At 39.9% G+C, this 12,120-nt stretch overlaps 2 protein-coding genes across 6 annotated transcripts in view; both read right to left on the reverse strand.

Annotated features, from left to right (window-relative positions):
* Positions 1-3,945, reverse strand: part of LOC121317115 (E3 ubiquitin-protein ligase rnf8-like) — a 33,869-nt gene extending 29,924 nt beyond the window's left edge. For all 4 annotated transcript variants that reach the window (XM_041252729.1, XM_041252730.1, XM_041252727.1 and 1 more), the window contains exon 1: positions 3,487-3,945. In XM_041252729.1, coding sequence (XP_041108663.1) covers positions 3,487-3,606 — 120 coding nt within the window. In that variant the 5' untranslated portion in view covers positions 3,607-3,945. The remainder of the gene's footprint in view (positions 1-3,486) is intronic.
* A 3,838-nt stretch (positions 3,946-7,783) lies between these two features.
* Positions 7,784-12,120, reverse strand: part of LOC121317117 (calpain-14-like) — a 41,828-nt gene continuing 37,491 nt past the window's right edge. For both annotated transcript variants that reach the window (XM_041252732.1, XM_041252733.1), the window contains exons 17-22: positions 11,244-11,308; positions 10,845-10,913; positions 10,672-10,750; positions 10,123-10,239; positions 9,656-9,711; positions 7,784-9,144 (exon numbers count right to left, since the gene is read on the reverse strand). In XM_041252732.1, coding sequence (XP_041108666.1) covers positions 9,118-9,144; positions 9,656-9,711; positions 10,123-10,239; positions 10,672-10,750; positions 10,845-10,913; positions 11,244-11,308 — 413 coding nt within the window. In that variant the 3' untranslated portion in view covers positions 7,784-9,117. The remainder of the gene's footprint in view (positions 9,145-9,655; positions 9,712-10,122; positions 10,240-10,671; positions 10,751-10,844; positions 10,914-11,243; positions 11,309-12,120) is intronic.

The raw sequence follows: 12,120 nt of genomic DNA on the forward strand, positions 1-12,120 counted from the left end.
ACAGATTCTCAATTGGATTGAGGTCTGGGCTTTGCCTAGGCCATTCCAAGACATTTAAATATGTTTCCCCTTAAACCACTTGAGTGTTGCTTTAGCAGTATGCTTAGGGTCATTGTCCTGCCGGAAGGTGAACCTCCGTCCCAGTCTCAAATCTCTGGAAGACTGAAACAGGTTTCCCTCAAGAATTTCCCTGTATTTAGCACCATCCATCATTCCTTCAATTCTGACCAGTTTCCCAGTTCCTGCCGATGAAAAACATCCCCACATCATGATGCTGCCACCACCATGCTTCACTGTGGGGATGGTGTTCTCGGGGTGATGAGAGGTGTTGGGTTTGCGCCAGACATAGCGTTTTCCTTGATGGCCAAAAAGCTCAATTTTAGTCTCATCTGACCAGAGTACCTTCTTCCATATATTTGGTAAGTCTCCCACATGCCTTTTGGCGAACACCAAACGTGTTTGCTTATTTTTTTCTTTAAACAATGGCTTTTTTCTGGCCACTCTTCCGTAAAGCCCAGCTCTGTGGAGTGTACGGCTTAAAGTGGTCCTATGGACAGATACTCCAATCTCTGCTGTGGAGCTTTGCAGCTCCTTCAGGGTCATCTTTGGTCTCTTTGTTGCCTTTCTGATTAACGCCCTCCTTGCCTGGTCCATGAGTTTTGGTGGGCGGCCCTCTCTTGCCAGGTTTGTTGTGGTGTCATATTCTTTCCATTTTTTAATAATGGCTTTAATGGTGCTCCATGGGATGTTCAAAGTTTCGGATATTTTTTTTATAACCCAACCCTGATCTGTACTTCTCCACAACTTTGTCCCTGACCTGTTTGGAGAGCTCCTTGGTCTTCATGGTGCCGCTTGCTTGGTGGTGCCCCTTGCTTAGTGGTGTTGCAGACTCTGGGGCCTTTCAGAACAGGTGTATATATATACTGAGATCATGTGACAGATTGCACACAGGTGGACTTTATTTAACTAATTATGCGACTTCTGAAGGTAATTGGTTGCACCAGATCTTATTTAGAGGCTTAATAGCAAAGGGAGTGAATACATATGCACGCACCACTTTTCCGTTATTTATTTTTTAGAATTTTTTTAAACAAGTTATTTCTTTCATTTCACTTCACCAATTTGGACTATTTTGTGTATGTCCATTACATGAAATCCAAATAAAAATCCATTTTAATTCCAGGCTGTAAGGCAACAAAATAGGAAAAATGCCAAGGCGGGTCAAAACTTTCGCAAGCCACTGTAACTGGCAGAATTGCTGCAAAGAAACCATTGTTAAGAGTGCAGAATAAGAGGAAGAGACTTGTCAAAATTTGAAATATTTGGGTCCAACCGCCGAGTATTTGTAAGACGCAGAGAGGGTGAGCACATGAGTTCTGCATGTGTGGTTCCCGCTGTCAAGCATGGAGGAGGCAGTGTCATGGTCTGGGGTTGCTTTGCTGGTGACAGAGTTGGTGATCTTTACCAAGTCCATGGCAAGCTCAACCAGCATGGCTATCACAGCATACTTCAGAGGCATGCCATTCCATCAGGATTACGGCTATTTGGGCAGTCCTTCATTCTTCAGCAAGATAATGACCCAAAACACACGTGAAAGTTGTGCAAGAACTATCTGGCAAAGAAGGAAAGTGAAGGACAACTCAATCTAATAACCTGGCCTGTCCAGTCTCCAGACCTCAATCCCATAGAACTTGTATGGGACGAACTGGACAGAAGAGTCAAAGCAAAGCTACCCACAACTGCCCTACATCTCTGGAAATTGCTGCAGAAGAGCTGGGAAGACATGTCGGTTGATTTCCTGCTGAAGCCTTGTGTTTGTGAGGCTGTTATTAAGGCAAAGGGTGGCTATTTTGAGGAATACAAGATTTAGAGACAATTTTCAATTTTCTTGAACATTGCTTTCATACTCCTTATTTTCTACTTACTCCTAGTTTTCATTTCAAGTATTTACATAAACATATGATGTAAAACATTGTAAATTATGAAAAAAAACCTAGTTTCCAGCAAGTGTACTCAAACTTTTGACTGGTACTTTATATATATATATATATATATATATATATATATATATATATATATATTTTATATATTAGTATTTAAAAAAACAATATAATACAGTACAAACTATCACATTATAGAATATCTCATTACAGGTAAGAGCAGGTAAAGTCAGTAGAAAATAAGATCAAATTCACAATATGTGTAAATAAAACTAAGTAAAAAGATGATTTCTAAAAGCATTTCTACTATTTCTTTTCGTATAATATTACGATTTGCATTTATTAATATTATGTTTTTTTGGCTTTGTTATTGTCATTGTTTATTGTGCGGCCACACATACTGTTTTCTTTTCGGCACAGCTTTCTTCCTTACATTAGAACTGTAGCGATTCTAAATTGGTTATTTTTGTTAAAGTTCTGATGCCCCAAAAAACACACTGTTTGGCGTGAACTTTTGACATGCTCTCTTACTTTCAAACCACTCACAAGAACAGAGAACAAGAAGTGGCAACTATTGTATCACTGCAACGTCCTTTCTCCTGTTGAAGCTGTTTTTTTTTATAATTTTACTTTGTGAAAAATGCAGATTTCTCAAAGACCATGGTATTATGAAACATGCCTGTTGTTTGATGGTAAACTAAGGAGTTCGTTGTAGTTCCAACTCACCCCGACGGTTCAGCTGCAAATCGCACAATACAACAATGGTATCAGGATGCAGCTTTTTCGATTAGTAACATTTTGTTTGTATCCTAGAAATAAACATTACCCACAATGTTTAGCCCATACAATGGTCACGTAAGAATGTTAATAAAGCAGAATTTAAAAGGCATGGATATTATTTTTTGGTCACAGGTGTAGAAAGACAGGCCAGCTGAGCGAATTGGAAAATTGATCTTAAGATTTAAATCATTAGTCTAACCGTAACCGAAAGAATGTACAAGTAGTACTGTAGTTTACACTGGCCCGTCTCTCTGCACCAGATAATGAGCGTGGCCCGTCTTTCTGCGCCTACTTCATCGCGATGATATTACATTCCTGATTAGCGCTAATATTAATAACCACAGCAATGTTTATTTGATTACATTGTAGCTTATTTCGAATTGTGTTAACTATACTGCCCGTTTGTGTCGCACTGTAAAAATAATAATAATAAAAAAAAAAAAACATTGTTATATTGTAAAATAATTTGTGACATTTTGATGAGTTTTTGTGTTTCTACATAACACGTTGTCACATGATGTAAGAATGGTATTGCCTGGTGACGCAGAAGCACTCGTCTGCTAGAACCTTTTTTATTCTTGAACTGCTCTGAAGTAACACGTACCACTGCAGTTACCACGTAGTGTTGTTCAATTCCAAATCCTGGCTCTGTGTGTAATGAGACTCTGGCAGGGTAACTACAGGTATTTTATTTATGTTATAGTAGCTGTATAAGTATAGACTGTTAATCATGTACACCATATACATTTTGAATTCATAAATTTACCTCTGTTTTTGCGTTCAGAAGCAGCCATTCGCATTTTTTACCGACTCTCCTCAAGCACCAAATCCCCTTTTCCGTGTCTTCATCCTCAACTGGAAGCGTCACTCCACTTTCCTCCGCCATTTCTCTCACTCAATCCATAAATATTTTAAAGTACTGTAATGCCTGTTAAATGTTAGTTTATTCTCATTTTACTTTCTCTCGCCATAAACAAAACCTATGAGGGTTACCCAAAATGCCTTGCGCTGTTTTGGTTTCCGCGATAGGTTCCGTTTCAAAACCTTTTAATAAGACCGCTAACACATTAAAAAAAATAGCTAAATGACTGGAAATAGTTTTGCTTTAAACATTAATTAAATGTCATATTCTTACATGTTTAATTTAGTTATGTATGCATTAATTGCAGTCATCTTCTGTTTCAGCCACAGTGAAAACCCGCCAATCAAAATAATGTCTGTGATGTCATAATGTAGTCGTCCTTCAGCATGTATGTTACCTGAGGCTGAAATATGCATAATAATCGTTTTCATATTTTTTCACTTGTAAAATGTGAAGTTGCCTAAATATTTAAATAATAATGATACTGAAATACATGTTTTGGTTAGTAAAGAAATAAGATACATAATAACATTAACATTTGTGTCATTGTGGTAATGTGATATTTTGTAATATGATACTTTGTAACAACTGTAGGTCGCCCTGGATAAGGCTGTCTGCTAATGAATGAATGAATGAATTATTATTATTATTATTATTATTATTATTATTATTATTATTATTATTATAATTAATAATAATAATAATAATAATAATAATAATAATAATAAATGTATACAATTTCTTGACCTGTTGAGTAAAAATGTCCCCAGCCCTTTTTTCCTGTCAATAACCAACCAATTTACCCTAATAGTGACATGTTTTGCACTCCACACAATCCATACCAAGCTGTAAAGAGAAATCTGCGGCGTTCTAACGCTCTAGTTGTGGGTAACCTACTGTAGCTGAGCCACAGCTGCAGAGATGTCTGATGACTCTACAGACTTGCAGCTATGAATCTGACAGCTGTAGTTGGAAGGGTTCAACAAATAAAGCGTCCTTACAATAGTAGTTTCAAGCTATATACTGTAACGACCCTGGCGATGGTGCAGGCCGCCGACGTATGGCAGAAGTGGAACTGTGACCTCAGAGTATGGGGGCGCCACTTCACCGCTGGGGAGCTTGTGTGGGTCTACAGCCCCAAGGGACAGCGAGGCCGTTGCCCTAAATTGGACAGACACTGGCTCGGGCCTTGCCAGGTCCTGGAGAGGATCGGAGACATGGCCTACCGGGTGCATCTGCCCCACAGAGGACGCAAGATAGTGATGCACCGGGATAGGCTGGCCCCCTACCTGGGATGACACCCAGCACCGTCTGATCCAGTAGCCCGACAGTCCTTTTGCCCCACCCGGATCCATCCTGCCCTGGCTGTCCCTTTCATTCCCTTCCTGTGAGCCCTGGGGCTGAGGGTTCCTTCCCCGATTCCTTCCCTGTCCTCTGAGGCTGACAGGAGCCCGTCTTCCACCCAGGGACAGCATTGCCTCCCGGGTTGTTTCCAAGACTTTGTCCTTCCCTCGGGAACAAGGGACTGGGGAGGGGGGATGTTATGTAGCGACCCTGGCAATGGCGGCATCCAGAACATTGTTTGTCTTGTTTGTTATGCCCTGTTTTAATGTTCTGTGTATTGTGAGTGTACGGGGCATGCCATAGGGTGTGTGTGTGTGGATGGTCCCCCCGGAGGTTATAAGTAAGGGCGGGGGATTGCCGTGAGCGGGAGAATGTGTGTGACTGCTGAGTGGAGTGAGTCAACTGTGAGAGACTGAGATTGAGTGAGTGTATGCTTGTGAACCTGTTTATTATTTTGGTGTGAACCCCGGCCCAAACGGGTGGAAGAGGAATAAAAGCAGAGTTAGAATTCCATCTAGTCATCCCTGAGTCTGTCTCCCCTTCATAGCTCCTGCTCCTCCCTTGGGTGGTGGTGGTGGAGACAGAGACAGCTCCTGCTGCTCTGCTCCTTGTGAAAGCGGCAGGGGCTCCTCCCCTTCTGGCGGCAAAGGCGGCAGGGGCTCCTCCCCTTCTGGAGGCAAAGGGGGCAGGGGCTCCTCCCCTTCTGGCGGCAAAGGCGACGGGCTGCTCCCCTTCTAGACGGCGAAGGCGACAGGGGCTCCTCCCCTTCTGGCAGCAAAGGCGGCAGTGGCTCCTCCCCTTCTGGTGGTAAAGGGAGCAGGGGCTCCTCCCCTTCTGGCGGCAGGGGATCCTCCCCTTCTGGCAGCAAAGACGACAGGGGCTGCTCCCCTTCTAGGCGGCGAAGGCGACGGGCTCCTCCCCTTCGGGCGGCGAAGGCGACAGGGGCTCCTCCCCCTCTGGCTGCAGTGGGGAAATCAGCAGGCATGCTCCCTCTGCTGGTGGAGGTGGGAGTGACAAGCAGTCCTCCCATGGTGGTAGAGGTGGAACCAGCAGGCATTCTCCCTCTGCTGGCGGGTACCTGGGATGTGGACGTTCGGCCTTCCCCCTCTTTGGCTGTGGACGCACCGACTCCCCCCTCTGGGGCTGTGGATGTTCGGGCTCATCCCACTGAGGCGCTGGACATTCGGGCTCCTCCCACTCAGGCGCTGGACATTCGGGCTCCTCCCACTCTACATCAGTATCACCTCTCTCCCGCTCCTTCCTTCCTCTCTGCCTCCTTCTCCTCACCTCTGCTTTTGTTCAAGGGCAGCGGCTCTTCTGGGTTCTCCAGGGTGCCTGATCCTGGGTCATTTGGGCAGCCAACACCTCTCCTGGATATTTGAAGGGGCAGATGGCCACTGTGTGTCCAAACTCCCCACAACCAGTGCACCACTCGTCCAGGATATAGACCTAGCCGACATCCCTCTGCAGCTGCTGTGGGTGCTTCCTCCAGCTTTTCCCTTCCATCCTGTTCCTCACCCCACAAGAAATACCAAAAAAAAAAAAAAGAAAAACTGCAGTACCCTTTCTCTCTGGCCTGAGTCGGAGGCTGTGGTCGATTCCGCAATGACACCGCGTGTGACAGGAAATGGCTGAGCGGTGCCGTCAGGCCAGAAGGAGGAACTGAAAACACAGGTAACTGCAGTTCAGAGACGCGTGGTGCGCTGTTTTATTTTAACACAAAAATAATAAAATGTTTTAACAAAAACTACTTGCTCACAGAGCACAAAATAAATAATTGAACAAAACAAATCATGAACACAAAACAAAACCCCTATAGGTCAGTCTGGGCAATCCCCTTCACTGAACTTTATATTTTTTGTTTCATTTTCAATCATCTCGCTCTCCCGTACTCTCCTCGGTACACCCACCACCGAAGTGCAGAGAGCTGCAAGTATTTATGCAGGTGACCATCTCCCGATTAGTCAAATCACTTAATTCGGGAGATGGCCACCTTCTGCACGAGGTTTCAAATTAGCAACTGGCAGAGGAAGGGCTGCCAATCTCGTCTCTGCCAGAACAAAATAAAAACAAAACAAATGCACGGCTACACCGTCATATCTAAATACAATAAATAAATCAATGCACAAACACAAAACAACACAGGGGTGGAGGGGGAGACCCCGTTCCAAAACAAATAAACAAATACATGTACAGGGCTCCTCGTCCTGTTACAAACACCTGTTTAACACTGATACCAAAACTTTAAAGTATCAGTAAAACAAAATAGATACTGTGATGGAGTGTACATTCCAGAGCAAACTTGGTCAGCTGTGAGGCCATGGATGTAAAGAATGCACACTCCATCTGGGTAAAGGTTTCAAAGAAAACTAAAATAATAAAATGTGAAGACAACATAAACCAACTGGGTAGTACACAAAGTGTGAAATAATGTAATGTGTTTAAAGTAAAATTATAGTTAATAAATTAATGTAAATTTGTTCTCACAGATTGTGTTAGCTTAAATCAGACTTGGGTTTATGTTATGTTTTGTTAAAAAAAGGTATTATGTTAGAAAGGATATATGAAGGCTTTAAGATCCTGGGGAGCATACTGATGTCAGGAGTGGTCATCAATTTATCATAATTGTTTAATTGTTTAATTGTCTAGCAGTTAAAGATGGTAAAGTTGAGATGGTAGGGGGAGGGGAGAACAAAGAGAAGAGACCAAATGCTGAGGTAACAAAGGACTTTAAAACTGAATGGATAGTTGTTTCAAGGTAAGCAGAATTAGCCTGCCCCTGTTTAGTTTGGAGGGAAAAATTAGTGTTTAGTTTAGGACCCAAGAAAGAGTTAGGTTTTGTTTGTTTATTTGATTTTGTTTCAAAAATAAATACAACCCACGGAGTGTAACTGTACTACTGTTGTCAGTGTTTGTTATTTAAACACACCTGGTAGTGTGTGGAAGTCTATACTATACAGTCATTCAGTGCAACCAGAAGCAAGAATTCGTCACAATACATATTCATCTTTGAATATAAACATGATGTCTGTAAATATAGGATGTAACACTTACATTCAAATAAAGCAAAGAGGATAGTTTATCAATTTGCAGTCTTCTACCTTACAAAGATATGTGCCTATCTGAACCCCTTCCCCACGCTAAACTAAAACACCCAATCAGCAAGCAACAAAATTGACCACAGAGTTTGAGATGATTCACACACACGCAGCACAATAGCTTATCAAATGTTCTTTGGCAGGTCAATTCTGCCACCAGGGGCCACTGTTGCATATAGCAATATTGTGAAAAGAAAATTACATTCACTTCAAGATTTTTCTTATGCAGCGGCAAGCTTTGAAGCTGTGAGGAAAAAAAAAAAAATAATTGAAAAATTTTGATTACTAGCATTTCACAATTGAGGGACACTTGTGCTAGCCTTGGCGGGCAATGCCATGGCATTATACATTTTAATTGTATTTTTTTTTTATTTGTGAATAATTAAACACACATTAAAAATTAAACTACTACATATGGTTCCTGACATGTACAGCATTGTTTAATATATAGTCAGTTTCTGTCCCAATCTCTGTAAGTCACCTTGGATAAAACTAAAAGTAATAATAATAATAATAATAATACTATACAGCATAGTATATCTGACAGACCTTGATTCAGGGATAAGTATAGCAGTCGATCCACTGACAGGTCCTTCCTTATCCAAGATTTAACACTGTTTCATGTGGGTCTGTCTCAAAAATAATGTCCATTTCTGGATAGCAGACTTCCACCCCAACATAAACCATCAAGTAAATTAAACTGCTTGTCAAATCAATTCACCACCACCTTGACTGCCAATGGTGGCCCTAAAGCCTAGTTTTGTCTAAACCTAGTGTTTTGATGTACATGTCCTATATGAAATCATTCTACATTCTACAGTAATTGTAATAAAAAAAATGTCCTATATAAATGATTAGTATGATTATGATAAGACTGATATCTTTGCAACAGTTTTTACACTAAAATACAGTACTATACTGTTCTATAATAGCTATATAATAAAGTATATTTTTGTTGGGGCAATATTATTACACTCCAATACAATTTCAAAATGCATTTCAAATAAACTGGAAAGCTTTCTTTAACATAGTTTGGTAGAGTCTAAATTGCAGCTCGTCAGCATTTAGACAATATTCAAGTACTTCTGGTATTTCAGGAATACATGGTAAGAAACATCCACTGGAATAAAAAAAAAGAAAAACATTAAATTTTTTAATGTTTCTAGAAAACTACAATACAAATAGTTAATTTGCCTAAACTATTAACCAGGTCTTTTCTTCCCCACACTGGCTTACATTGTGTTTAACAGTATGCGCCACCATTAATTTATCTCAATTATTTAAGCTCAGCAGCAGTAAATCAGATACCACTTTCATTTAAATATAGTACAATATGTTTATTGTGTGGTTGTGACAAACATCAAAACAGTGAATACGACTCTCTTCAGTGTAAAAGTAAACTCCTTAATGTTTACTAATACGTGCTTAAATGTACTTATGCTAAGCCAGGAGAGAGATATTGAGAATCGGTATAATGCCAACTCCAGTAGTGGAAAGGAGATAATACATCTTTCTGTACCTGTCCAAACGTGTCTGGTTCAAGATAATGGTTTGTGTCTTAATTACATTTTCATTGTTTCATAGGTACAAATGAGAACATGTTATAATTATATTTAAAATGTTATCATTACCTCGGACGCTTGAAGGTACATGCCTTTTCCGTCAGATGATAACTTTTGGAATACTTCTGCAAAAAAGTCATATAAAATCATGGTAAGGAATGGTAAGTATGGTAAAATCAAAGACAATTATGGCAAGGATTTGTAAATGGTATATATTTTTTAAAAGGGCTTCATCAGTTGCAACTGGTTATTAGTTTACTTATGAAACAATACAGTGTCATTCCTGGAGTTGTCACTTCACTGTAATAACTGGCTTGGGACAAAATGGGGGAGAGGGGTTCTATACTTACTCTATTGCACATGGTCTTATTTAAGCCCCCTGAACATTTACCTTGCAACTGTAATTACAGCACACGCAGGGCACGTTACAACTACTAAGATTTGTTTTTGATGTCAGCCTAAAATGTATAATGGATTTTTTGGAGCACTGTATTTTCTGTCCTTTGTACACATTTAATTTTCAAACATAAACTTACTCGCCATGCACTCCAGTCGCAACATGAGGCACAGATAGCTCTCCAAAGTAATCCTGGAGGAGGAGTCTCCATATCTCAGAGCCATGAGGTTCAACAGCTCATCGTTTAATTGAATGCCTAAAGAAATAATAAACAAGTTTACAGTATTTAAAGGGGTTATACCTAATGGAATAATTCCATGAAGTCTAGCTGCCCTGCATTTTCATGGGCTAAGGTCTTCCATGTGCAGCGTGGATTGACGCATATGTCATACAAACTTTTATCTGGTACACCAGGTTAAACATAGCTCTCATTGCTACTAAAGTAGTTCTAAAATGGCATGCTGTCCTTTGTGAGTTCTGTCCCTTTATAATTGGTTCTGCACTATAAAAGCTCACACTATTATAAGAGAGCACAGAATCTATATGGTGACAGTGATAAACCACTCGAGTTCCTCTCTCGTGGTTACACGTCACAAGAGACCCTTCATGAAATGGCATCCTTATTATGTACAGTTCTGCATACATTAGTCCTCCCGGTTTTCATTATTTAAACAGAAAAAATAGTTACCTCTGGCCTGTATTGCACTGCGAAGCTCATGTAAGAAAAGGAATCCAGTTCGTGACACATCTTTTTGGTGGAAGATTTCCTTAAAAGACAATACAGTTGTAGGTTAGCCTTTGAATAATTAAAGACCACTGTGAATAAAATTTAATACATTAAAAAAAATGTGACTTTCCTACCTGGTAGATAGTGATCCTCTTCCATAGACGTAAAAATTCGTCAGCATTTAATTTACCAGAGGTAGTGAGCTACATGTGGTTAAGGTCTAGTGCTTTCAAGGATTTTGTTTTGCTTACGTGAATAGTGTTGAACTATGGGAGCCCTGGTCACTGTGTTAAATATGTTTTTCTTTTTTATTTCTTATTTAAATTTATTAATTTCTCAACTATACGTTTTATTTTCTCAAATATAAAAAACCTTCAGTGTAGAATACATTATTTATAACAAGATTATGACAATATATACTAGGTAACATTTACTGGAATTACTTTGATGCCCCATGTACTTTAAAAGCACTCTACCTATACAGGATTGCTTTATATAAACTGTTCACCCAAAATGATAGTTTTAAAGGATACGTCCATTATGGCTATAATTCCTTTGCAAGAATCCAAGCCAAACCCCCCTGTTTCATTTGTCCTTCCTGTAAAAAAGTGAATGTTTACAATTTTAACATTAAACAACTGAAAGGGTGCTTTCATTACAAACCTCAAAGGCTTCATACTACAGTACATTGAAAGACACTGTTTTAAAATGTGGACTGTTTACCTCCGAGTCAAAGCACTTAAAAACAAACATTGTTATTTTACACATTTCTTACTTCAAAATGTGTTTTGTTCTCTTTTGCTTTTCATTCTCAGATAACTGATTAAATCTAGACATTTTCTACAGTAGTCTCCATGGTTGCCTTATTAATGGAATGTATTTTTTGTCTGTACACCTTTATACTATACTGATAACATTTTATAGAACCCTACAAAGCTGAGATTGTATACATAGGATTATAAATATGCAGTATGTATGCAATGACTATCTAGAGATCACAAGATCAATTCTCTTCAATATTTCACAGTTACCCCAGTATTGACAAGATTCTGAAATAATTTATCTAGCGAGCTCGACATAACAATTTATTTTTTAATCTAAGCCCTTAATGAGCTTGTAACAGGGTGAGCAGCCCTGCACAGTGTTTATTTTAGAAAGGGGCTTCCCCTCCACCCCTGTACTGTGTTTTGTGTTTATTTTATTATTTACTTTTGTTTATAGATGTCGGCGAACCACCGTGTGTTTTGTTTATTGTTTTATATTTGTTCTGTTATTTAAAAGGATGGCGTGCATGTGTGTACATTCTGGCAGAGACGAGGTTTGGCAAACTCGTCACTGCCAGCAATTCAAAAACTCGTGCAGAAGGTGGCCATCTCCCGAATTAGTTAAGTGATTAATTTGTTGCTAATC

The sequence above is a fragment of the Polyodon spathula genome, chromosome 6 (genome assembly GCF_017654505.1).
Source record: "Polyodon spathula isolate WHYD16114869_AA chromosome 6, ASM1765450v1, whole genome shotgun sequence".
Taxonomy (NCBI): domain Eukaryota; kingdom Metazoa; phylum Chordata; class Actinopteri; order Acipenseriformes; family Polyodontidae; genus Polyodon; species Polyodon spathula.